Source organism: Mustela putorius, unplaced genomic scaffold (genome assembly GCF_011764305.1).
Source record: "Mustela putorius furo isolate JIRA1106 unplaced genomic scaffold, ASM1176430v1.1 tig00003853_pilon_pilon_pilon, whole genome shotgun sequence".
Classification (NCBI taxonomy): Eukaryota; Metazoa; Chordata; class Mammalia; order Carnivora; family Mustelidae; genus Mustela; species Mustela putorius.
In genome coordinates this window covers 21,487,625-21,515,539 of record NW_025422005.1, presented here as the reverse complement: position 1 = coordinate 21,515,539, position 27,915 = coordinate 21,487,625, and the positions used below count along the sequence as shown (strand labels likewise).

Below are 27,915 nucleotides of genomic sequence, written 5' to 3'. Positions count from 1 at the left end.
GCCGGGCGGGAAGCGAACGCGCGCTCCCTCCCGTTACCCTCCGCCTGCGGGGAGGGCGGGGAAGGCGGGAGGCGCGCGCTCGCGTGCTGCGTGCTCGCGTACGTCGCTGGGGCTCGCCTGCGTCCGTCCCGCCGCTCGCCCGTTGCCGCCGCCGCCGTCGCCGCGCTCTCGCTTCGCCGGCCGCCGCCTAAGGGGGCTGGGGCCGGGCCAAGCTGCCGCCGCTGTTGCCGGGATGCCGCGGGTGTACATCGGCCGCCTGAGTTACCAGGCCCGAGAGCGCGATGTGGAGCGCTTCTTTAAGGGCTACGGGAAGATCCTGGAGGTGGATCTGAAGAACGGGTGAGGAGGGCAGAAGAGGGGTCGGCCGGGTGGGGACAGGGCCCCAGCGGTGGTGGGGAGGCCGCGGGAACGGGAGAGGGACGCCTGCCCGGCGCGGAGCTGCTACTGGCCTGCTCAGGCTCCGCCATAGTCGCGGCGCCTCGGGGGCGCGGGTAGGCCCTGGTTCCCACTGCGCCTGCGCGGGTGGGGGTGGTGGAGGGATAATGGGAGCGATGGTGAGGATCTGAGTGGGACGGGGAGAAGGAAAACCCGAGTGGGATTGGGGCTCCGGGCGGGAGGGTACGGCTCCTGGGCGCCGGGGAGGCCTGGGTTTTTCCTTCCCGGGCCCCGGCAGTGGGGTCTGGTTCGTCTCCGGATAGAAACCGACCTTTCCCGCTCTTAGGGCTGCTGGAAATAAACAGGATTTCCTGCTCGCTTTTCACCTCTTGGCCAGTCTAATGGATCAGACAGTCACCACGCATCTTTCGCGAGGCCAGGAGCTCCGGAGGGAGGCACTTTTTTGACGTGCATGTGTCACACTTTTTTTGGGCGGGAGACTCGGGTTTGAGTGAATAGTCTAGTGGCAGTTTCGAAAGTATCGTCTTGCCGCGCTGAAAGCCTTGACCGTTCTCCCCTACAAGGGTAATTTAAAGTCTTGATTCGTTATCTTTCAAACTCCGTACAGAGTTTCCATACTGTGGTTTCCGTTCTACGACTTGCCAAAAAATTGCTTTGTCGTTGTAGAATTTGTTAGAAGGTCGTGGCCTCCCTGGCTAGTATCTGCGGCAGCTAGTTAAGGAGATGGAGATTCACAGCTCGAAATTGCTAATTTACTGCCTCCCCGGGTTTGGTCTGTTACTTGTATTCCTGATCTACTTTGGCAAAGCAGGGCCACCCGGGGCTACACGTTTCAGGGGAAAGAGATGAGTCCGGCTTGGAGAAGATTCCCAACGGGGAAAGCTATGAGAGCCAGGAAACGTTAGGTAGGACTTCAAACACATAGGTCTAAAAATTAAAAGGAGTTGGGGGGGGGCATTTTAGGGCACTAAACCTTGAGTGTTAGAGGAACTCTTGGCTTATTTGGAAAAAAAAAATATGAAAGACATTTGCAACAGGTATGATAATGGTTACAGGTTACTCTCCATTGTAATACTAGCAACTAACACTTGAGAAGTTAGGAAAAATACCTCAGTTGCACATTTGAGACAAATTGGTAGCTTCTATATACTCACATTGTTGGTTGGCTTTAAAAAGTCATTTCAAAGAGATTGTTAGGAAGACTCACCTTCTTACTAAGGAAAATGTCTTCGATAAAAGTGTTTATTATTGGGCACGTGGCTGGCTCAGTCGGTGGAGCATGAAACTCTTGTTATCTAGGTTGTAAGTTCAAGCCCCATGTTGGGTTTAGAGATTTAAAAAAAAAAAAAGACCTTTTTTTTAAAGTGTTTACTATGAATACCGAATACTGATTTAGAGTAAAAGGTTTAGGAAATTACTCACTTGGTACAGGAGAGCTTTTGGTTTTTAAGAAATTTACTAGATAAAGTGGGGTTTTGTTGCTTGATACATGTATGAAAGATGAAGTGGAAACTCCCCGTTTTCTTCAGAGGCCAACTAAGTTGACAGTAAATTTTGTCGTCAGTTTTCTTATCTACAAGGGAAAGGAGCATTAGAGATAATTGTAAAGCATTTGGCTCATAGCTGTAAATAGTAGCTGTAATCAAATGGGTTTTGACTGTGATCATTAGGAGACAGTTTCAGTATTTGGTAACATGAAGGATATTTGGTGAGGTCTGTTTTCTAAAGTTACTCAAGTGATAGCAGGAAATAATGTTGATGTTAATGGTAAAAAGGTTAATGGGACAAACATGTTAATAACCCACCAATGAGATGCTTGCTACTGTGCTAAATGGATTGGAAAGAAAGAAAAACAGTTTCTGCTCTTGAGTAAATTAAGTGTTGACAGTTAGAACATGTCCACATTAAGAAATGCTTGCCCTTACTTTAAACTCAAGTAAAACTTGGAATAGTTTGTTGGAAGAGATTTGTTTGAAATGGGCTTTGAAGAAAGAATTGACTGGGGCTTGAAATAAAGTGTCTGGGAATAAAGTATGTCATAACCGGTGATGAGGAGGTGGTCCAGTAAGGAACACTTCTGAGAAAGAATGAGGAATCAGTCTTGGGTTGAGTCTCATGAGGGATTTAGCTTGATTCAAACAACATGAACCAGAAGCATCGACTATAAGATTTTACACTGAGCATCCAAAAATCATGGATAGGAATTGAAAGGCTCTGGAGGGAATAATTGAGCAATATGGAAAATGGAGAGAAAGGGCAGATTCTTGCAAAACCTTAAATGCCTGGGTCTCTTTGGGGGAACTATTCTCTTAGCAGATCTGCTGCTAAACCATGATATATGTGAAATCTGTGATTGAAACTGAAGGCTGAAATGAGGAATGGGAAGTCATTTCAGGGATTCGAAGGCAGGTGAGACAATTAAACTGGCACATGTGGCAGCATTCAGGAATCCCTGCCGAGAAACGGGACTGCTGAGCAGAGGACCAATGGTGTAGATGGATTTAGAGCAAGAATTGACTGGACTAGATTGTAGAAGTGCGGAGGAGTCTGAAAGGAAGGAGGAGGTACAAAAGGGAAAGATGGCGTAATTCAGAAACGTGTAAGCCTGTGGTTCTGGACATAAGGGTAGTAGGTCTCCTTGAGAAGCATTTTTTACATACCTGACTTGTAATTATTAGTAATCAAACCTCTGAAGCAGATTTTGGAGGGATAGGATTTTGATGAATTGTGAACAAGAGTTCACACTTGTAGTGTGAAATGTATCAGTAGACAGTAGATACGTTCAGAATTAAATAGGCATTGGAAGTTCACCAAATGAGGAAGCAGATGAAGAAGGTGAAGGGAGATTTAGTGTCCAGGTGAGGATTTTATGGATCCTCTTGGGACTTCAAAAAATGTATATGCAGTAGTCCATTCCCTGCCATTTTATTATTCCAGGGGACCTAATCTAGATTGCCTTTATTTCAGAGAATTCCTAAAAAGGTGGTTCATTTGGGACCACAACGTGATGTAGATCTCCCAGGACCCTGTAGACCACCCCAGGTGGTAGGTGTAGCGTCTCCTACATTCATACCTGCCACACTAAGTCCAGCAAGAGCCACTATGGGACCAGGGGTCAAGGAAACAACAGTATTAGCAGTGCCTGTCTATAGCCTTCCAACTCTGGTAACTTTTGCTTCCTTTGATTATTTGTGAATTCTGTGGGCTTTCTTCTTTATTAATAAATCATGTGAAGTGTAGAAGGTTTTTCATATGGTAGTTTCTCTTGCCACAAAATCTTTTGGTTACAGTTGTAGATCTTTATATCTTACTTTTTCCATATCTTAGTTAAGAAATTTAATTTATCACTCCCTGAGATTATTTTACTTGCCTAGGAGCTAGGCCCCAAATCATTGAGGGTTTTTTGTTTTATTTTTAAGTTAACCAAAGACATGAATTAAAACTCGACAGAGAAACTTGGCTATATATTTCACTCTGTACTTCATATTGCAGTGAAATTGTGAGTAGCCAGAATTCTCAGGGGGTGTTCCTTTCTGTTTAATTGGATTTGCACAACTTCTTAAGTATAAGCAGGAAGTTTTTATTTTCACCGTCCTCAAAAATCCCTTCAAGTAGAAGCTACCTTAATTTTTTTTTAATACGTTGAGACTCTTCGGTGAGTCAGAATTACTGGTTTTGTCCCTGATCACTGTAGAGCATTGTTAGATTTTTAGATATTGAGATGAATCCCCCAACCCCAGACCCTACACAGGGATTTTTCTCTGAGTCCTTGATGGGAGCTTGTTTTGTTTAATTTCTTGTCTTTTCGTTTTAAAGGAGCAGTAATGGAAATATAATTAGTTTAATGTTCCAGGTTATTGGTTTTTGGTTAATTGAACTGTGGGAGATTATCTTCACCCACCACCAAATAGCAATAATTGCATTATCATTTTTATGATAATGGCACAACTAATGAGTGCCAGGAATGACAAAGAAAAGGCAAACACTCTCCCTTTAAATAAAAAGACCTCACCACCTTTTTGTCCACAGGCAGTTCTGCCTTCAAAAATAATGGCATGTTGAACCCCTATGGTCCAGGTCTTTGAATCTTTCTGTAAGTAAGGCATTTGGTTCTGGAGTAATTTATCTAAAAAGAGATTAAGACAGTTTTGTTCAAAGGAGCACTTGAACAACTTTGTTTATACATAGTTAGAATTAAAGACTCATTTTAATTCCTGTAGTGTTTCAAAATAGCATGTATTTATCTCTGATTGTAAAATTTTTACATATTATAAATTTTCTTAAAAATACAGAGGACAGGGCGCCTGGGTGGCTCAGTGGATTAAGCTGCTGCCTTCGGCTCAGGTCATGATCTCAGGGTCCTGGGATCGAGTTCCGCATCGGGCTCTCTGCTCAGTGGGGAGCCTGCTTCCCTCTCTCTCTCTCTGCCTGCCTCTCTGTCTACTGTGATCTCTCTCTGTCAAATGAATAAATAAAATATTTTAAAAATAAATAAATAAAATTAAAATACAGAGGACAAAAAATTATCCGAAGGTAACACTGCGTTTTGAGACTGTCTTTTTTTCATACATCCATACTCTTCTTAGGCCTCCCCATCTTTTCTACAGACCTAGGATCATACTGTACATCCTGTTTGTTTCTACCTGACAGCCTGACCTTCACCTTTGTCGTGAAGTGTTCTCTGACAACTTGATTCTTAATGGGTTCGTAGTATTCCCACATATCAACAGGTTTTTGTTTTTGTTTTTGTTTGTTTATTTGACAGAGACACAGCAAGAGAAGGAACACAAGCAGGGGGAGAGGCAGGCTTCCCACTGAGCAGGGATCCTCATGTGGTGCTCAATCCCAGGACCCCAGGATCATGACCTGAGCTGAAGGCAGACACTTAACAACTGAGCCACGCAGGCACCCTTCAGCAGTTACTTAATTTATTGTACATAATTAAAACCATGTTGCGAGACATTAGATTGTCTTTGGTTTTTTGCTAGTGTATGCTTTTATGGCACTGTGGTAAATATCCCTTATGTAAATCTTGGGTGGATTCCTGGGTGAACTTTTGGAGTCAGAGTATATACACATCTTTAAGGCTTTTGCTACCCATTGGTTTCCATTACTCTAGACAGAGTATTTATATTTTCACCTGTTGTGTTTAAGAGTTCCTGTTTTTCTGAGCTCTCAACTAGCCTTCATTATAATTTTTTTAATACTGTGATTTTTAACAAGATTGTTTAAAATTGTATATGAGGAAGTTATCGTGCAGCCTTTAAGGCTTGTCCATTTAGCCTACCAAGCATAACAGCTTCAAGAACCTTTTTTTTTTATTAACAAGTAATGTATTATTTGCCCCAGGGGTACAGGTTTATGAATCATCGGACTTACACATTTCACAGCACTCACCATAGCACATACCCACCCCAGTGTCTATAACCCACCACCCTATCCCTATCCGCCTCCCCCAGTACCCCTCAGCATGTTTCGTGAGATTGAGAGTCTTTTATGGTTTGTCTCCCTCTTAAATTCCTCATATCAGAGAGATCATATGATAATTGTCTTTCTCTGATTGATTGACTTATTTTGCTCAGCATAATACCCTCTAGTTCCATTTTGGTGGCTGCATAGTATTCCATTGTGTGTGTGTGTGCACGTGTGTGTATATATACATGTGCACACACACATACCACATCTTTATCCATTTATCTGTTAAGAGTTTTCTTTAAAAAGAACTTGTTGGGGTGCCTGGGTGGCTCAGTGAGTTAAGCCTCTGCCCCCAGCTCAGGTCATGATCTCAGGGTCCTGGGATCGAGCCCCACATCAGGCTCTCTGTTTAGCAGGGAGCCTGCTTCTCCCTCTCTTTCTGCCTACTTGTGATCTCTCTGTCAAATAAGTAAATAAAATCTTTAAAAAAAAAAAAAAGGAACTTGTTGACTGATTAGAAAATAAGTATAAAGTCCTTTTAAAATAAGGTCTTCTTTTTATTTAAAGATTTTATTTATTTATTTGAGATAGAGTGAGAGTGAGAGCACAGGTGAATGCGTGTGCACGAGCACAAGCAGGAGGAGGGGCAAAGGGAGAGAGAGAGAAGCAGACTCCCTGCTGACCCAGGACCCTGGGATCATGACCTGAGTCAAAAGCAGACGCTTAACCAACTGAGCCATCTTAACATAAGGTCTTATGTGCAATTTTATGTCCCACTTTTTCTGCCTGATTTATCTCGTATATTTTTTGTTACATAAAAATCTTAACATCATTTTCACACCTGCAGAAAATTTATTGTATGACTGAATCATGATTACCCAATCATTCCTCTTAGGTCATCTCTAAATTCTGCTTGTTAAAATAACGCTGTGATTGGTATCACATGCCTAAAACTTTGTATTTTTATCATTCCTTAAGACAGTTTCTGTGAAGTAAATTCACGTGTCACAGCAGGAAAGAATGTTTTCGAGATTCTCAAATGAGTAGGAAATAATAAGAAATAGTGCTATGGATTTAGCAGCATTCTTCATTAGTAGTATACCCATTACAAATGTGACCAGGTTGGTTTTTGTACTGCAGTCTCTTGTTGAAGTGGGCCTGCATCTTAAATTTAAATGTTACTTTTCTTTTTCCTGAGACATGGGTAATTTTTAAGTGTCTGTCATTTTGAAAAATCAATGCCAAGACACAAAACTGTACTGTAATTTTGACCAAATGTTGCTAGCATAAATTACCTGGCTGGAGACTTACACTGTGTGGTTCTGGTTCCCCATTCAGTTTGTGGTAAGAAGAAACATTAGAATTATTCGGCCAAGTCATTTTCAACCCCTGTTCCTCAGTTTAATGTCTTGCTCCTCCCTTCTCTTTGAGGGAGCATATGAATAAAAGGGCCATGTGAAGTATTTGTCCCTTTTAAAAAGTAAGCATAGGATGTAGACTAGCTAAAATAAGATATGGGTTCCCAGTATTTGGATGCATCCGAGAAACTTAAACAGAAAATTGTTTTTCGAGCTTCTCTAAGAAAGATGCTCATAGTATATGAGAGAATATTATTGGGGGTGGTCTTTATAAATTTGTAAGCTAACACCGAAATTTCAAAACTTTAAAAAACATTAGCAGCAGGCGCTTGGGTGGTTCAGTTGGTTAAGCAACTGCCTTCCGCTCAGGTCATGATCCTAGAGTCCCGGGATTGAGTCCCACATCAGGCTCTCTGCTCAGCATGGAGTCTGCTTCTCCCACTGACCTCTCTTCTCTCTCTCTCTTTTTCAAATAAATAAAATTTTAAAAAATTAACAGCTTGCACTTGGGTGATTTATTTTTCAGCTGCGTACACCAGAGCACTTTACTAACAGGTGTTGTTGTCTCTAGTTTGTACTGATTGGGAAACTGAGGAATTCGGGCAATTAAATGCCTGGCTCAAGGTTATAGAATGACTTCTTGCCAACTCTGGAAGCTGAAGCACTTTCTTATTCTCATACCAGATACAGCAGGAGCAGTGGCAGTCACAGCCTGTTTCATGCTCTTCCCTTCCGTGGTTCAGTCCTGTTGAGGACAGGAAGGTAGTTAGGTTCCACAGCCTGTTCGGTCTCTGGTCCCAGCTACAGTCTTCAACAAGCTAAAAAAGTTACTGCCGCCAGTGAAACTGGTGGTAGTTTTTGTGACACTGGCCCTAGACAGAAACTCTAGTGAAACTCTCAGGCTGTTCTTTGAGGAGCCGTAAGATGGTATCAGCTCTGTCCTGGCTGCCCCGGGGTAGGGATCGTGGGAGCAGATGCAGTTAAGTGATACCTGTTGCGTTATTGCTAGGGCTGTCTGGTCTTGGAGTAACCTGAAGGTAAAGGATCAGGCTGTGCTCTGGATTTGCATGTCCATGTTTTGAGGAAATGCCCTACATTACCTTTCCTGCGTGTTGAGATGAAAGTCTGGAGGTCTTAGAACTGCAAATGATACCTGAAGAAGCACCCAAAGGACGCTTGTAATCCTTCTATCAAGTCCCCCAGCCACATCTTTAGACCTGGATGCCGGAATCGGGGGCATTTGTAAAGAGAGACCTCCAAGACCTAGAGAAAGTGGGGCAACTGAAGGAGGAAAGGGGGGAGGTCTGGATCTGGCCTTCAAGAGTGGAAGAGGTGAGCAGGAGGCTCAGGCACGGGATCAGGAACCACGGACCAGAAGCACTGAGTTTGAGAAAAGTTATTTCGTGTGGATGACTGGAAGCTGTTGATCCATTAATGTTAAAAGAATTTGAAAATGTTAAAATACTAAATGAATTAAATGACCGATTTCAAGGGAAGGGTGTCCCCTAAGAAATAGCATAGGAAGTGACATCTTTAACCAAAAAGGAAAAGAAACTGACGGCAACCTGGGGACCATGGAGTGGTTATAAGGGATATGGGAACAGCCAAGATGGTCCCAGAGGTATAACTTCTAAGAGGCTTTAACAGCTGTTACCCACTCATAGTGCCATTTTAGAGGTAAGTATAAACTGGCTTTGTTTGTGGCTTTTGTGTGGAATCAAGTAGTTCTGTCTGCTGAATGTGAACTATTTCACTTGGGTGTAACAGATACCCTATTCCTATCTTACGTCCCTAGAGTGTTTGTTTTTTTTTTTTTCTAAATTGGTAATATGATGTTCATCTCTTGAGGGTTTTTTTTTTTTAATACATATATTTTTTAAATCTGATTGTCTTCATGAACTGTAGTGTGTCATCAGGGAATAGTTAACCCCTTTTCTTGTGGGATCTCTTCATTTACTCTTCGTGTTGGTAAGTGTCAGAAAATGGAAAGGCACACAGGTGTGATTGTTTGCCCCTTACCCACTTTGAAGAAAGCAGCCATGTTGAGTTTAAAATGTAAATGAAACCCATTTTTTGTGTTGGGGGTTGTGGTTGTAATGGTGACCCACAAATTATTCAGGAGTTTGTTGCTTTCTGGGAGTAGTCCCATTTTATAGGGTGGAAATATGGTAGTAGCCTAATGAAAGTGAAATTGCTTAGTACCCTTAAGTTCATTTTGAAACAGTTTGGGATAGTTGAAAGGAATTGGCAGATAGGCCTATAGAATGGTTACAAAATAAGACTTGAATTTGAACTTGATACAGATTGCTCTCTATCTCCTCCTATTCTGGAGGAATTTTGTTTTATTGCTCAATATTTAGGGCACTGATTGTTTCTATTATATTTTTTTCACCCTGATATGTGAGCATTCCTTTAGAGACGGGCTGGCATTCCCTTAATGATGTTACCTTTCACTGTTTTCCTAGATTGGTGCTAAAATTTGGTAATTTTGATAGGCTTGGTTCCACAAGTAACTTAGAGAATAACTGTTCACAACTTACTGGTATCAATACCTATCAGATGCAGAAATGGTATTTTTTCCCATTTAGTATTTGTCATAAGTGCTAAGAGTTATGTGGGCATTTCTCTTCCACAGCACATAATTTGATAAAACTGATTTTCTCTGCTTCTAGAGCTTGGATTTCTCAAATTTCTCTTTGGACCACATCTTCCCATTACTGTTCGAGAGGCAGTAGCACATGGTAGTGAGTGTTGACTTTGGCTAGGAAGGACCCCAAGTGTTGGGTAGCCTTGGCAAGTTCCTTCTCAGCTCTGAGTATTGGTATCTCCATAGGTGAGCTCAGAGTAAACCTCAGAGTTGTGCAGATTATTACAAAGGAATTTGAAGAAAGAAAGAATTCTGATGGGCTGGAGTAGTTAATAGTAGTATGGAATTAAACAAAAATCAGATCTTAGATGCCTGTTATCTGCAAAGTACTTTCCTGGTTGCTGCTGCTGTAATCCTGGTGTAGTTGGCAGTCTGTAAACCTTATAGTATTCTTTGATTTCTGGTCCATTTTTTTTTCCATACCATTCATGCTTATATTTTTTGGTCCCAGTCACCATTCCTTAAAAAACTAATTAAATGCATTTTTAGATACATAATTTTGTCAATATCCATTCACATCTACCACCTCTAGGCCCAACTCTTTGTCATCTCTATGCTGGTCTAATTTTTGCTGAGCCTTAAAACCAAAGACAGGTTCCAGGGGTTGTTGTGGGACCTCCAGAATGGGGATTGCACAGAATAATCTTATTTTTCCTCTATTCTTCTAGTCTGTTATGTTCTGAACCCACACATGTTTTCGGAAGGACCAGATGGCTGACACTGGCTAATGGGAACCAAAAGACAAGAGTGAAAGTAACCTGGTTGTCACATACCCCAAGAGTAGAGGGGCCTCACCTTTGCCCCAAGGTCAATTTCTTTATCTCTCTGGAGACTTTACCCCATTTACTAAAAACTTCAATACAACCTGGCTTATCCGAAGTTAGATTATCAAGTCAAGCAGCAGCATTTGTTAAATGAAGAGGGTTGTACTCGGGACTGTGGGAGAGAAGAAGCATCTGCCTTTACAAAGGCAGTGTAACCTGGTAGTTTAGAACTTGAGTCTGGAGTCAGGTGGATCTGGGTTCAGATCCAGCCATAACCACCTTTGAGCTCCTTGGTAATGAACAGTAGCTTAGGCTTTCCAAGTCTCAGTCTTCTCATTTGTGAAATGGGAGTAATCATAATAATAGTACATTCTTCACATACAGTACGAGGAATGAATGGAATATCACAGATAAATTATTTACTGCGTGCCAGGCACCATACTAAATATTAAGTCTTTGTTATTAAAGAGCACATAATCAAATGAGAGGATCAGCACACAGAAAAGAGCAAGGCCTTGAAAGGCCATAGAAACATTGTCAGTGGAATAGAAGTGCCAGAGCTGAAGAAGGTACTCAGATAATTAGGCAAGTGTGGGAGACTTCGTAAGAGAGAGAATTCTCAACTCTGTGGAAGAAGATTGTTTTGCTTCACCTTGTGTACTCAAGGCACTCAGGTTTGGAGAACGATCCAAACAAAGCTGTTTAGGAGTCATTATAGACCTCTGAGCAAAAGAATGATCTAGGAGCTGGCTTTCCCTGCTACACCCAAAGAGACAAGTTGACTAAGTAAGAATAGCCATATCCTGGAATTAAGTAAACTGATCAGACAGGAAGAAGACGGCTGGCCTTGGGGGCCCCCACAGATGAGAGACCGAGGGCCGGATGGCAGGCTGAGCGGGCGGCAGGCTGAGCGGGCAGCCGGAGAGGAGTCATCAGGGTAAACTCGAGTGCTGGGAGGAGATTAGTGGTCAGGGGCTCCAGGAGAGAGAAATCATGAGGTAGGTTTTCTTCTTTGAAGGTGGGGAAAGATCAAGTGCAGACTGAGCTGTGGCCAGCGCTTACAGACCAGGAATCCACACTAGCTCTAATCAGAGAGCTCTTGGTGTGCGGGAACTGCCAGTTTGCCGACGTGAAAAGAGCCCCAGACTGGGTACTGGTGAGCCCTGAAGTCGCACCCCAGCTCTGCCACTCAGTGAGCACGGGTAAGTCATCCACCTTCTCCGGGCGGCCTTGATGGCCATCCCTCCTCTGAGGCTAAAGAAAGGGAGGCCAGAATGCCCAGAGCAGCCTCCTTCCTGTCTCAGGATAGGAAAGGATCTCAGGAACCCCCTTCATGTGGTAGGAGCTCCTAGTCGTGGGGTCATAAACAACCCTCTGTGACCAGAAAAGTCAAACTGCAACCGTAATCAGTGACCCAGAGCAATGAATGTGACGCTGGGTAATTCTGCTCTGAGGGCCTGACCACAGCTTCCCTGGAATGTGGCAGACCTCTGGAGTTGGGCAGTGAGCGTTCTCACTGGCAGGCTTTTCTCTGAAGTTGGCCTCACCTGAGCAGTAGAGAAAGGTACAGAAGGGCATTTCTGCGCTTCTCCAAGCACGCTGTGCAGACAGTGAGGATTACTGCTGTTATGACTATCCTGTCAATATGTCCTAACTCTTTTCACCTCATAGGACCAAGTTGACGGAAGCGTAGGACCAACACTGAGTACTTTTGAAAGAAAGCTGTTTGATTCCTGTTCACCGAATGCCATTTCTTTCAGGGTAGATTGAAGGGCTCTGCCCTTAAAGAACAGTGCTATTGACCCTAGTTTGAGGGTTCAAGCCACCCCATGGGTTAACTTCAACAGATGAAAATTTTTCCTTGGCTACAGCAACATCCCTAATCCTGACCAGCCATGGAGAGGTTCGGTTCTTACAAGGAAAATGAGTGAATGTGGGAATGGCTCACCACATTGGGAAAACAAAACTCACATCCTGCTGATGGTTGGCTGAGGACTGTCATGTCCACATACAAAGAAAAGCATGTGGCACAGTTGTAGGACAAAGGTGAGCAGAGATCTACTGTGGAAAGGGGCACATTTTTCTTATAGAGAGAACAACCAAGGCATGCCCCTCGGTAAGCAGTGTCGGTGGGCGATGGCAGGCACACGCATGGAGGCTCGCTTTCCCTTGCTCCTCGTGTCCACTCTCCCTGGGTTAGCCAGCTCTGAGCACCCCCTTCGTCCTGCCCTGCCCGGTTAGCTTGGTCAGCATACCTCCAGAGCAGGTCCTGCTCCTCAGTTTTCAGAAGGGACTTTTCTCCAGTCTCTCGATTCAGTGATGATGTCTGGGAGACAGAGGTGACCCTCAGTCCTTCTGAAAGTGGTGGGGTAGGTGGCACATTCTCTTCAGTGGGCCATGCCAGGTGGTATTTGGGACCATGGCTAGAGAGGATTAGGATCAGGGAAAGCCCCTCCAGCAACAACATAGGCTCAGATGATAATTCTTGGGTGAAAAGTGTGATTAACATTACTACAAATGGAAGTCTCAGGGTAATTCTAAAACCATGTCCTTCCGGTTCCAGCATTTCCGAGTTCTGATAGCCCAAGCAGTAGGGGTGCTGTTGACTGGGGGCCGCCAGGGCTGGCCATGGCGGGCACCTGCACTGAAGTCTGGAGCAGCCCACACAACTCCGCGTGGCTTTGTTCCTGCTCTCCACAAACCTGGCCATACTTGCTAAGAATCACGGTCCCCGCTTTTTTAGGGAGAAAATGACAGGCACTCTTCCTCCCGTTTTGTTTTGTTTTTTTTGGGAGGGGGGTAAATCTGTCAGGATAGAATGTGACCCAGAGGAAGAAGAGTTAGGGAAAAGGCAATAGCAGAGGAGTGGCAAAGAAAGAAGTTTCTCTTTTAATTGAAAAATGGTGTGCATTTAGTGGCCATGTTTTTTGTTACGTCACATAGGCGTGGGGTGGAGGGGGGGGGCATGACATCTGGGAGGAAAGCAGGAAGAGGCACATGGGAAGGTTTTTGATTTATTTTTACCAAGCCCTGCGGTGGAGGGATTTTTAAACTTTTCTTAAGATTCATTCTCCTGAATTCCTTCATCTTCTTTATTCTTATACTGGAATTACTGAAAGATGGTGGGTTTTCACGGTAGGAAAGGAGGGGTGTCTGCAGCTGGAAAGAAAGCTGTTGGGTTGTGTTCGTGAGGCTTACTCATGGTCCCACCAGAGATGTGTGCACACTGGTCCACACGTGCCGACACGTACAGTGTGCATGAATGCCTGAGTGTACAAAGGGTTCAAAAGGAGAGTATTTTGGGGGAGATTAGTTTCATGTTGTTTGCTGTAAAGCACAAAGTGATGTTAAGATCAATGTAGAAAGATCCTCTAATATTAGTTACCAGGGAGGGCTTTATTTTCTTGAAGGCACTAAGTTTAATTCAGAGACAGTTCTAAAATTTAAAACTAAAATTGGGACCCATACAGTAGTTTTTAAGGGCACCTGAGATGATTAAAAATTAAATTTATCCCTGTCCATCTGTCACTGTGTTATTCCTCTGATGCTACCAGATTAGTTGAAATTCTCTCATTTCAACATTTACCTATCATACTACAACATTAGGAGAAACGTTAGGCTTATGTAGTATAGCTCCTTTTATTTCACAGATAAACTGAGACCCAGGAAAACAAAAATGACTTAAATCTGCTTGTCAGAGTTGATTGATAGCACAACTAGGACTAGAACCCAGGCCAGTTCTTGCTACTCCAGTATGAGTAGTTATCAGTTTGCCTTCTGGAGTCCTCCCATGGGTTTTGAATGCCAGCTCTGCTGTTTTATCAGGCAAGTTACTTAACACTGTGTGTCTGTTTCCTCATCTGTAAAATATTGTGAATGTAGGGTAACATTTTCTAGTATATGGAGATTACTTCATAAATGTTAAGTAACTATTTTACTCTGTAGTCTTTCTGCCTTATTTGGAAGACCCATTCACTGCCTAGTGAATGAAACAAAGTCATTGTTTCAGTAGAGCTGATGGGAATAAACAGTAATGTGGTAGAGGCAACCACACTGGTCTGGTCTTTGCTCTCAGAACAGGTGTCCCTATCTGGTGTGGTTTGTGATGTAAGAGGATATTTGGTTTAATCTTCCAGACCCACCGAGCATGCCCATGGCCAAGAGAAGTGATAGTCACATGCCTGATTAAATCCTCAGGCTGGACTTTTGACATAAAAACTTCCCAAATAGGGGGGTCTGGCTGGCTCAGTTCAGCATGCCAGTCTTGATCTCAGGGTCACGAGTTAAAGCTCCACATTGGGCACAGAGTGTGTTAAAAAATAATAACAGTAATAAAGTGAAATTTCCCAAATAGATTCTGTGGCTTTTCACAGAATGGCCAGATTTTTTTTCTGTAAAGCAAAATAAATTTTATCTCAGGGTAGCTATTTTAATAAGTGACTCCGATATCCCAGGCATGTGTCTTCTAAGTGACCCACTTAGAAGTCAATATGAGAATTTGCTTATTAGAAATTTTAGAAGTAACTATTAAGGAAAGACTGACTGTTAAGGGCTATTTTCCTCTAATAACACAAATTGGTCCCTACAGCTCAGGGAATAATATTGGCAGGGTATGCCTTGCTTCAGCCCCAGCTGCAGAGAAAGATTGGTCTGTTTGAGCCTTAGTTAGTTTTGGTTTTGGTTTTTAGATAATTGTGTCTCCATTTAACAGATTGTCATTACTTTCCCTCCAAGGTCAGAACAGGTTCTGCATGTAAGCCTTAGAAACGAGTGAGCACGCACAGAGGGGTCTGAGTCTGGGAAATGTACCACATAGGGCTGACGGAAGCATCACCCGTTAGTGCCAGAAGCCGGCCTTTCTAGTTGAGACGATTGGCAGAGCTTCGGGGTCTTGCATTCTCTGATCCTCGAATAGTTGTAAACCCTGGTTATTTTGAAGAAAACCGTTTGGGTGTGCCTGTGATTTGTTACTCTTTGGGAGTCCGTATTATCCTTCAGACACCTCGTTAGATGAGTTCGGGGCAGCGAGTGGTGCTGAGCCAGCATGCCGCCCTTAAAGGGGCACCGGGGCATTTCATACGCCCGGGGCAAGCGTTTTCTCACATTACTCTTTCCTTGGCATCAGGCTCTGACCCATAGGATGCCAGGAGCGCGTGTTGTGGGTAGAGCAGACCTGTGACCAGTTGACAAGTAAATTAAGGAAGGTACTTTTGGGGGCAGGGGAGTATTTTATGATCTGTCAAGAAAGAAACCTAAGTAGAAAGTAGATTTGATTTTTTTTTTTTTTTTACTTGCTCTTTTATTTAACTTGGTCTCTAAAAATGGTAGTACAGCTTTTCTGTTCTCCCACTCTACTTAGGAAAGGAAAAGGCAGTTGCAATATATTATCAGGGATAGATTCTCAGTGACTGTAAAATACTCTAACATAGTCCATGATTGGGAGAGGCTTTACTTGCTTTGTTAAATATGACATTGTGTTCAGAATGACTCTTCCTACGTTGCACAGCGATGCCAGCCTTCTGGAGGCATCAAACCACGTTTCAGGCTTCATAGCCCACAGATTGAGCCGGGTGGCTTCTGAATTGTGTTACTGCAGAACATTTCCCATTGAACAACCCAGTGTGTCTGTGTTCCATTTTTCTAAATGGAGTTGAGATTCAGTGACTTGAAGTTTGAATGCCACTCAGACATTTCAGTTAAAGAACCCTCCGAAGTTTTCAGCCATTCACTGTCTCCTCTGGAGAGTCTGGTTGGAAAGAAACTCTTCCCGAAAGGGAAAATCCCACAATTCCAAGTTTCTCTCACTTAACATGTTGCTGAATGCAGCATCACATGCTAAGGAAACTGGAATAATGTCGGTCAGGCTGGATGAGCTCCTGGCAAGCCTTGTCACCTGTTTTTAGTTCCAGTCCGTTTAGACGCAGCGGAACACTGGTCACTGTTGGCCTGTGTACCCAGCTTTGTTAAAGACATTGCTTGTAACTTTCCTTTGTGATTAGGTAAAATCTTGAAGATGGTTTTGGTTTCTAAATATAGGCAGGGGTCACAACGCTAGACTTCACAGCTGTGTTGTTAGACCAGACTTGAGGTTTATTGATAACAGTTTTATAGGGTGTTCAACCTTACCTATGAATACCTTGCACATTTTGCTGTTCAGTTTTATAAGTTGTGTTAACAGGCATGAACAGGATTCAGTGGGGAGGGGGCTTTCTTTCAGATTTGTGAAACCCAGCAAACCTCTTTGTTGGGAAATTCCTAGCCATGCTCTATAAAGAAGTTTGCACAGTCCTATATAGATAGGTTTTAGAAAATTCCAGCTTACCTAAAAGCTCCTGGAAGTGAATTTGCAAAATCATGAGGAAGTGAATAGATCTGATTTTGTTTTTCCACTGATAATTTCTAGGATAGTTAGTTAATTCATTTGTGATTAATTTGTTTGGGTAGAAGAACAGGAACTTTAAAAAAAAATTTTTTTTTTTTTTTCCTTTCACGGAGATTTGAGCTACTATTAGTTTTTTACTGGGTATTTTATTCCAAATGTAAAAAGCAGTGCCTGGATGTAGGTCTAGTTGTTCTCGAAGTTCTCATTTGAGGTTAAAGCTAAAAAAAGAAAAAGTTTTTATGTGAAAAGGGCAAATACTCAGTGTCATAGGGTCACATATTTTGATCCTTCATACCAAGCATCCCTCTGGAGGTCTCTGCTACTGCCACCAACTACTTAGGGAACAAAAGAAATGGTCTCTGTGTATGTAGCGAGCCTCCTACTAGAAAGACAGGAGTCTGCCTTGAGAAGTCTCCCTATCCTCTTGCAGTGCCTGTTGGCACAAAGCAAAGTGCTTTCAGCCAAAGGGAAGGGAAGGCCGATCCTTAGTTTGCAAAACCCACCTAACCTTTGCTAAGCATGACCCTCATTGCTTTCTCTTTAATGGTAGTGAAGCTGGATGTCAGAGTGGCACCAACCAGGATTTTGTTTGCTCTCTCCTAGATATGGGTTTGTGGAGTTTGATGATCTGCGTGATGCAGATGATGCTGTTTATGAACTAAATGGCAAAGACCTTTGTGGTGAGCGAGTAATTGTTGAGCATGCCCGCGGCCCACGTCGAGATGGCAGTTACGGTTCTGGACGCAGTAAGCATTTGAAAGGGCATTTGTATCAATGCCATACATGCCTTTGTTGTTAAATGTTAATTTTTTAAGTAATTAATTAATGAATGTTACACTGAAATGTATTGCTCTTTAAGCTATTTGTTTTATAAATTATGTATCTTTTTAAATGTAAAATTGCAAATAAACATCTTTGATACTGCTTAATTTTAATTTAATTAATGACATAAAGTTCTTGTTTTAATACTTTATAAATATGTTTAATGATGTGTGTTTGTGTTGTTGTTTTTTTTTTCTCTGTAATGCAATTGTTTAACATAGATTTAACAAAGACCTCAATGTTTTAATTAAAAGAATCCTTTGAGGCTAAGATGACTGCCTGTTCCATTTGCTGACCTTGGGTTACCTTTCCATGCGTGGCTCTTTGAACCATTGTGGCCCTTGGCTGACCAAAACAGGAAGCCATGTGACGACCGCAACCTTTCCCCATTAGACCTGGGTGGTGAGGATCCCAAGGGTTAGACACAGATGAGATTAAACTGAAATAGGTGCCTGAAAATCTTTTTTTCGTATAAAATATTCACAAAACTTTAATCACTGTGAGTAACACCAGTAACTGATTTAGTAATTTGGTTACTTATTTCTAAATTGTTAAATTGTTAATAGTTTTAATTTATGCATGTTAATTTTAAATATAATATTAATGAATATATATATATATATACTTACCACTTTGTAAATTAAATTAAATTAAATTTCATGTTTAGTTGATTTTTTTTTTTAATCTAGTTTAGAATTAAGGGGCGGGGATTGAACTAAAATATCTGTGCTGTGTGGGGTGGGGGTAAATGGTGTAGACTTAAGGGGAATATGTGCTGTGTCACTTTTTCCTTTTCCCTCACTGAAGTAATGTTATCTATTTGAAACTTCCAAAGGTGGATATGGTTATAGAAGAAGTGGCCGAGATAAATATGGCCCTCCTACCCGTACAGAATACAGACTTATTGTGGAGAATTTGTCAAGTAGATGCAGCTGGCAAGACCTAAAGGTTTGGGCCTTACTAACCTTGTGGGATAAGTTTGGGGAGGAGTTAAACTTGGGAAAGAGGTCATTTTATGCTGGGCCATGTGAATGAAGAATGTAATGGTATTATATGTTTGAAAGCTTTCCCGAAGCTTGGAAAATCTCTAAAGGTTCTAGGGGCTCCTGGTGGGCTCAGTGGAACATGCAACTCTTGATCTCGAGGTTGTAGATTCAAGCCCCATGTTGGGTGTAGAGATTGTTTAAAAATAAAATCTATTTAACAAGTAGAAACAAAAATTTTTAAAGCTTCCATAGGAGTAGAAAAGGCATCAGAATCTCACTATTACTATACATTAGGGGACCATCACTCTAAAGACAACCTGTATTAAATATGCCACTGTATAGAGTTTGTTGTAGAGAGATATGCCATCATAGTTTCTCACCAACAAAAAGTTGGAACCACCGGTGTTTCCTGCAACATTAGTTGTAATACTCAACATTTGTGAGTAGCCCTTCGTTGGGGAAAATGACTGTCTGACTCATTCTTTCATAAGGTTTTGTTGTGTTGGGTTTTTTCCCCCCATGAAATACTCATCCTCCAAGAGTTTTAAGGTCAAAGATTAAGGTCCAGTTGCTGTGTTGACCATCCAGTGCACTGAACCTAGCTTAGTTTTCGACAACTGTTTTTAAGCTCAGTAGGGAAGAAAGGCGTGAGCAGTGTCTTAATCTGGATGGTAGAAGGACAGAAGAAAAAGAAAGTCACACTTTCCACTCTCACTTCTCATTTTTAGTCCATTGTGAAACCAATCCTCTCTAGCCAAATGAGTGAGCGTATTTAGGTTCAGCAAAAAGTAGTTAAGGATCTTACATTCATATGGCTTTAACTCATCGAAGCAGTTTTAGATCCCTTTTTAAATTTGCTCCCAACAGTCTTTAGATAACAAAGACAAGATCCAGAAAGGGCTCACACGTTGGTCTTAGCGCGGGAGGCAGGAGTACAGCCTAACCTGGCGTTTCTTCAGCGCTTGGTGCCTTTTTCGGCAGTAGTAGAGGCAGCCCTCACCTGTGCTCGCTGCGGGGATGACTCGGTGTTCAGGAAGTTAAGGGTTTGATGTTTGGATAGAAACTGGGAAAGGCTTTCAGACTTTCGGTTAAAATGGAGTTTAGCCGGTGTGTTCAGGTGATCTACTTCCGTGCCTTTGGTAGTTTCACTCTCTAGAAAAGAGAGTCATAGAGCAGATGTCCTTGTAAGTCAGAGCGGACTTAAGACCGGGGCTCTGGGGCCCACCTATCTGCAGTGAATCTGTCCGTTACTGTAGTTACCAAGTTACTTTCTTTTTGTGCCTCATATTTTTCAACTGTAAAAATGGGATTCATACCCATTTTTACTCAGTTACTGTCAGAATTGAACGCAATTCAATATAAAAAGTCCAGGAACAGTTCCTGGCACAATAAATGTGTTAATTGAGGAAATGCAAAAGTAAATTTAACGGCTGTTTTTTGTTTTTAAAATTACAAATGCATAACACCCAGTGATGTTGGTGTTGAGAGGAAAGTTACATGGTAGTCTGCCTTAAGAGGCATTGAGAACTGGTAGTTCGACCTATCAGGTGGGGTAAGTACTATTCATTCAGATTCTGAAGTCTGTATATTCTACTTTTCTGTTCTACCAAGTGGGAAAAACAATTGTATCTATCTCATGTTAGGACTTTAATCATGCCAGTCCCTACAGTAAACATTTAATAGTTAGCTGCTGTTACTAGTAATTTGGAAGTGTGGAAATAATAAAACAAAAGTAGTGTCATTCTTCAAGGCCTTTACATCCTCAACCTGTCCAACATAGTCCCAGTCTTAGCATAACTTCATAACATCTTCATTCAGTCTGAGAGGTGTCCAGATCTGGGTGATGAATTCTATGGACCTTTTTTTTATCCAGAGCCCCCACTCCTACCAGTAGTTCAGTTGAAGGAATTTTCTGCAAAGATATTCCCTTGCTGGATTATGAATAATATAGCAAGAGACTATACATAACCCGAAATACCCAACAACTGGGAAATCCTCAGAAATAGTATTGGACACCCTACTTGTGAAGGTTGTATGTTAAGGCTTAAACATTTTGTGATGCAGTGAGCAAAGAAGGTATTGAATGGCATGTGTTCAGAGGAAAGTAGTAACAAAAAGAAACTGCTGTTGAGTAAGTAACACTACATACAAAGTATTTATGGGGAAATTAGCTATAAAACCTTAAGTTCTAAATTTATCTAAATGTCATGGTCATTTCAAATACTAATACGATCTCATATTATCTATACATGACTTTTTTTTTTTTAAAGATTTGTTTATTTTAGAGAGAGCAGGGAGAGGGGTACAAGGGTAGGGGGAGAGAGTCTCAAGCAGCCTCCCCACTGAGTGTGAGCCTAATGGGAAGGTTGGCTTCACGACCCTGAGATCATGTCCTGAGCCAGAATCAAGAATCAGATGCTTAACCGACTGAGCCACCCAGGCGCCCCCACTTTTATTGGTTTTTTTTTTTAGTTTTTGTTTTTTTATTATCTCTATACCACACGTGGTGCTCAAACTCCCAACCCCAAGATCAAGAGCCAGTGTTCTTCCAGCGGAGCCAGCCAGGCGCCACTTCAGTATGTATCTGGCATGTTAGTTGTGTTCTCCCAGTGGGTTTTATGAACTCCCAGGAGAGCCTGAGCAAAGAGGAAACAGCAGTAAAGGGACTTGGGTTATTGCACCTTTGAAGCCAGAGCTTGACACTACTGTTCTTTTGCCTTTGTTTTGAAGAAATGATATAACAGTAATTTCATTTTCTTTTTAAAGTTCTATTTATTTAAGTAATCTCTGCACCCAGTGTGGGGCTCAAACTCATGACCCTGAGATCAAGAGTCACATACTCTTCCCGCTGAGCCAGCCAGGCCCCCTACCAGCAATTTTAAGTAAACAGAGGTGCTAATCTCATAATCCCTTTATGAATTTTTTATATAACCCTAGATAGTTGTCAATATTTATATGTCTTTAAACAAGTATTTATAATGAAATGTAAAAGATCTCTAACATTTACTCATGTGTGGTAACATGAGCGTCTAATGCTGCTATAAACAAACTAGCCACTCTAAAATTTAGGAAGTGATAGTTAAAAATGTTCATATTCACACATAACTGTTTAAAGGAGTAAATACTTGTTGTCTCTACCATTCACCTGGTGCTTTAAAGAACCTTAGTAAATGGTTGGTATATAGATGGAAATATTTTCAGGAGTAAACTCCATTCCGAAGAAAACTAATTTTTAATGTTCATTATGATAATTGCATTAACAAAATATATCATGACCTATTGAGTGATTTTTCTTTTTTTTTTTTTAAGGATTATATGCGTCAGGCAGGAGAAGTGACCTATGCAGATGCTCACAAGGGACGCAAAAATGAAGGGGTGATTGAATTTGTGTCCTATTCTGATATGAAAAGAGCTTTGGAAAAGTTAGATGGAACTGAAGTCAATGGCAGAAAAATCAGATTAGTTGAAGACAAGCCAGGTTCTCGACGACGCCGGTCCTACTCCAGGAGCCGGAGCCACTCAAGGTACTGCTAACATTTGCGTGTCGGTGCTTGCTGTCAGTTCCTTAATGAGTACATAGATGAATAATCCTCCTGTTGAATTCTTAGCACATGGTTCTGTCTGGTTTGGTAACTCCAAACTTTGAACTGAACATTTATTTGTAAAACTCTTGAACTCTTACATCATGTGCACAAATTGAAATTCTTTCTCTGAAGCAGGTATCAGTGACCTATTTTCATATTTTTTCTTTGGTACCCCAGATCATACCCTTTCTGGGGACAAGCATGGCGAGTAGTCCCTTGGTTTACTTTCCCAAACACCACCTACTCAAGAGTAGAGACTTTTTTTTGTTTTAAAGATTTTATTTATCTATTTGCCAGAGACACAGTGAGAGAGAGAACATAAGTAGAGGGAGTGGGAGAGGCTTCCCACTGAACAGGGAGCCCAGTGTGGGGCTCGATCCCAGGACCCTGGGATCATGACCTGAGCCAAAGGTAGACACTTAACAACTGAGCCACCCAGGTGCCCTAAGAGTGGAGACTTTCTTATTCAGCAGCTACTCAGCACTAGGCCAGGCACTTGGGAACGAGACAAATACAGTCCGTGCCCTCATGAAAGTCAGCCTAGTGGAGAAAACAAGCATTGAGCAAATAATGACCGCTGTGATGAGTGTATGGCAAAGGAAATGTACACAGCACTACTTTGGAGAATGACAGGGGCTTCTCTAAGGTGGTGTCATAGACTCTGAGCTCTAAGGAGAAGCTGGAGGTGGCAGGTAGAGAAAGGATTAGTGCCCTTGTACTTCCGGCAGAGGGCAGCAGGGCGAGAGCAGCTTGAGGTGATGCAGAGAAGGGCCAGATCCTGCCAAGCCATGGGCCAAGTAAGGATTTCCGAGCAGTGGGAAGTCACTAGAGAATTCTAAGCTTTTCAGGTTTGGCTTTGTTTTTTTAGTTTTTTTCTTAAGGAAAATGTCAAATACATAAAGCATTAGAGAGAAAATAGTGAGCTCTGCATTTCCTTATGCCTGTTCCATCCAGCTTTATCTCTTGTCATTTTGCCAGTCTTGCCTCCCCACCATTGCCACTGCCTCATTTTAAGGCAGGTCTGGGCATCCCGTCATTTTACCCATGATTATTTCAGTGTGTACGTCTAAAGTCTAAAACCGTGATGCCATGTTACAGCTAGTAAATTTGTATGCACATTCCCCAGTTGTCTCAAATCCGTATGCTTGCGGTTAGTTGCTTTGTTCCTCCTCGGATCCCTGCTGGGGTTACACATTGCCGTTAGATGGCATGTCTCTTCTTCATCACTGGTATGTCCTCCTTTGTCCTTTTTTTTTTTAATTCTCCATGCATTTAGTTGAAGAAACCCTTGCCCGCTTTGAAGATTTTCTCCTAGTGGAGATTTGTCTGATCACATCTGGTGGTGATACTTATGTTCCTTTATCCTCCCTCCCATATTCCCTATAAACGTATAGTTAGAACTGGAGTTAGATCTTGAGGCATGCAGAGTAGGGCCGGTATTTTAGCAGGTCAGCTTCATAACTAGTACTTGATACTTCCTGATGCATCCCTCATGTGGTGTCTGGATGTCCCACTGCAAATGATGGGGAGAGCACACCAGTGTGCCGGGGCTGTGATGCATTCGTAGAGACTCTAACGTGTGTTACGGAGTCCTGCGACAGTCCATCTGACGGGCTTAGCATCTTAGCATCCTCCCTCGCTGGAGCCAGTCAGTCACTGTTGCTAACTGATGACTTTCTAATTTCCTCATTCTTTCTGGATTTAAAGTCTGTAATTCTGTCGATGACTTCCACTCTCGTTGCTCTCCAATACAGTTTTTATAGGAAGTGCAAAATAGAAGAAGTTTGACACCTTTACTTACCAACTTTTAGAATTTTAAATGTGCCCGAGGGTTCCCCAAAGGTAATGATGAGGGTGGTGATTTAGTGTTAATATCATTTTGAATGAATTCTCAGATGTTGATGTGTATTTAACGTTTCATCTTCTTTTTTTTTTTTTTTTAAAGATTTTATTTATTTATTTGACAGAGAGAAATCACAAGTAGTTGGAGAGGCAGGCAGAGAGAGAGAAAGGGAAGTAGGCTCCCTGCCGAGCAGAGAGCCCGATGCGGGACTCGATCCCAGGACCCTGAGATCATGACCTGAGCCAAAGGCAGTGGCTTAACCCACTGAGCCACCCAGGCGCCCCAACGTTTCATCTTCTACAGCAAATTTTTTATGCTCAAATTGTTCTGTCTTTGGTCATTGGGAGCCCTTAAAGTTGGCTCCTGTGTCTTCAGTATCTTGGTTTTGTTTGGTTTTCTTATGAATATGTTTCAGTGTATGTTTTCTCAAGCTTTTCATTGCGATCATTTTCAAACATCAAAGTTGCAAGAATGGTTCGTGATCACCTGTGGACCCTCCTGCCGTCTTCCTCGTATGTGTGCATACTTATGCATGTGCCCTACATGTTGACTCTGTTGTAGCGTTTTAAGGGAAGTTGAAGACATGATGCTTCACCCCTAAATACATCAGCATGTGTGTCCTTGAATGAGGAGAACCTCATTTATATTTTCTGATCGAAGAACCTCAACAGCGATTCCATAGTTCTCTTCTGTCCAGGCCATTTTCAGATCTACTTTTGTCCTGACCAGAATCCCAGTCTAGTCTTACATGATAAGCTCTGTGGTCTGAAGCAGCCCCTCCCCCTTATCCTCTCCCCCCGCCAAACAACATTGACTTTTTTTTTTTTTTAGCAGTACCCCACATTCTGAATTTTCTGTTTCCTTTTAGCATCGATGAACGTGTGCTTTATCCCTTGCTTCCCTGAAACTGGAAGTTAGGTCTAGAGAAGTGTGATGGCCATACAGGTTCAACGTATTTGGCCAGAGTCCTTTTGGGTAGATGGTAGCAGTCTTTGAACGTTTCCCTCTTTCTGCCCTGAGGAGATGTTCTAGGCCCATCTTGTGCACTCCTGCCCTGCTCTTGGAATCAGTCATTTCCCCAAGAGCCCTGTTTCGTGTGGTGGGAAGTAAGCAGAGTTCACAGTCTTGGCCTTTTAAAGATTTTTCTAGAGTTTGGATATATTTTGAAAACGGCTCTCTGGCACAGTGAGTGAATCCGGTAAAGGGCAGAAGTGTTCACAGGAAGGCTAGTAAGGAGGCTGTTGAGGGACCATGATCGACGGAGTTGGCTTGGTCAGGGCGGCAGCAGAGGTGGGCGGCACATGAAGGGCAGATTGCTCTGTTCGTCTGGAAGCGGACGAGGGGGCAGGAAAGAGTTCAGGGCGGCTGCGGCGTCTCTGTGGGAACTGGGTAAACGATGGAGGCGTCGGCGGGAAGAAGGAAGGGACCCAGCAAAAAGTGGGTGTGGGGGGAAGCGTTTCAGGACTAGAGGTGCTGAGTGTCAAGGAATCTGTGCAGGTGCAACGTTTGCGGGTACTGGATCCTCGAACCTAGAACCATGGAGCGCGTTCTCTTTCACCTTTGAGCCGGGACACAGCCAGTGCCAGACATATTTTTCGATTATGAAACGCCTTCCTATTCAGCTGGCCTTTTGTCAGCAAGTATTTAAGGATATTCTCTCCCCCTAGGTCTCGTTCCCGAAGCAGACATTCTCGTAAGAGCAGAAGCCGAAGCGGCAGCAGCAAAAGCAGCCATTCTAAGAGCAGATCCCGGTCCAGGTGGGTCTTCCCTGGTGCACGCAGAGGCGGTCTGCAGGGTGCATGTAGACCGCGTCCCGCTTGGGTCTTAGTCCTGGTACCAGTCTTCCCTCACCCCAGGCTTTCCAGCCGGGGTTTAAGAGTTGGGGTGCAGAAAGCCGTCCTGGGCCCGTGCCCACCACGCCCTCCCCCCTTCTCTTGGGACGTCTGCTTCTGTGCAGCGGGGCTGCGCGTGAGGCCGATGCTGGTGTCTCCGCAGGTCAGGCTCGCATTCCCGGAGCAAGAGCCGCAGCCGCAGCCAGAGCCGCAGCCGCAGCAAGAAGGAAAAGAGCCGGAGCCCCAGCAAGGATGACAAGAGTCGCAGCCGCAGCCGCAGCGCCGACAAGCGCCGCAGCAAGAGTAAAGACCAGGCCGAAGAGAAGGTCCAGAACAGCGACGGCGCCGGCAAGTCCAAGAGCCGGAGTCCCAGTCGGCACAAAAGCAAGAGCAAAAGTCGCAGCAGGAGTCCGGAGAGGCGAGTGGAGGAGAAGCGCGCGAGCGTGAGCAGGAGCAGAAGCAAGGAGAAGAGCCGCAGCCAGGAGCAGGGCGTGCACAGGAGCCGCAGCCGCAGCCGCAGCCAAGGCGGCAGCCGCAGCCGCAGCCGCAGCAAAAGCAAGGACAAGCGGAAGGGCAGGAAGAGGAGCCGTGAGGAGAGCCGCAGCCGCAGTCGCAGCCGCAGCCGCAGCCGCAGCAAGAGCGAGAGGAGCCGAAAGCGGGGCAGTAAGCGCGACAGCAAGTCGGGCGGCAGCAAGAAGAAGAAGAAGGAGGACGCCGAGCGCTCGCAGTCCCGGTCGCGGTCCCGCTCGGCGTCCAAGGAGCGGGAGCACGCCAAGGCCGAGTCCGGCCAGAGGGAGGGCCGCGGAGAGAGTGCGGATGCCGGCGCCAACCAGGAGACCCGGTCCCGGTCGAGGTCCAATTCCAAGTCCAAACCCAACCCTCCGTCAGAATCACGCTCCAGATCAAAGTCCGCTTCAAAAACCCGGTCTCGGTCCAAGTCCAGATCCAGGTCTGCGTCCAGATCGCCCTCTCGGTCTAGATCCAGGTCCCACTCGCGGTCCTAACTGGCTACGAGCACAGCTGGAACTCCCCGAGAAGTCTTTTGTACATGTTTGGTAGCCGTAGCACAAGTGATCCAAGTAGAACATATGTCACTGCTGTACATTTTTAACTCCCCTAATGGTGTGTCTACAATTGTTCAATCTAAGTGCTTCCTCTCCGTAAAGCCTCCTGGCACCAGGCCTTCCTGCTCGACTGAAAACAATCTTCTCTTTGAAAACCCCTTTACTCATGGCCCACAGTAGAATATCCAAACCACCGCGGCCCTCAGCCTGGCCTTTCCTACAGGGAGCTCAGTACCTGGACGGCTTTCAGGCTGGAATGCTGACATAGGTAGGTACGGTGAGTTCAGCCATTTTTGCCCTTGAATTGATGCCCTTTGATGTTTGCCATTTAGTGAAAGTGCGAAGTCTTAAGTTTCCTACCACTTTGGTTTCATACTTTTGGACTTAACAAAGTTGTGAATAGCACAGTCGAGGAAAATTGATACCTGCAGTAACCCATAGGAAATAAACTGTAGAGTTCCATATTCTGGTATTGTGATTATATTGTTTTATATTAAAAAAGAAAAGAAAAGAATTTTTTTTAATTTTATTTTTCCCCGTCTTGCAAAGTATAGTGACCCCTGTTTCCATTAAATTTGAATAAAGACTATTTTTGCTTGACAAAATTTCACGGTGTTTGAATCCAAGTTGCATCTCCTGATCTATCTCGGTATTCCTTTTCTTAGCATAAAAAGTTCAGAGTGTCACATTCCTGGTGGTCACCCACGAGTGGGTAGGAGCCAGCCGTTATTCCTAAAGGATTTTTCTCACCCAGCAGAATAAAGACAGATTTCTTGGGAAGTTACAGTCCTTCCTCTCAAGAAGCTTACGGCCAAGCTGAGG

At 43.4% G+C, this 27,915-nt stretch overlaps 1 protein-coding gene across 1 annotated transcript; it reads left to right on the top strand.

Annotated features, from left to right (window-relative positions):
* The first annotated feature begins 13 nt into the window (after positions 1-13).
* SRSF4 (serine and arginine rich splicing factor 4) lies at positions 14-27,698 on the top strand. Its single transcript, XM_004740978.3, has 6 exons — positions 14-339; positions 17,566-17,708; positions 18,620-18,732; positions 22,080-22,294; positions 25,865-25,954; positions 26,193-27,698. The coding sequence occupies exons 1-6, from the start codon at positions 233-235 to the stop codon at positions 27,031-27,033; spliced, it is 1,509 nt and encodes a 502-aa protein (XP_004741035.1). The 5' UTR covers positions 14-232; the 3' UTR covers positions 27,034-27,698.
* Positions 27,699-27,915: the final 217 nt, after the last annotated feature.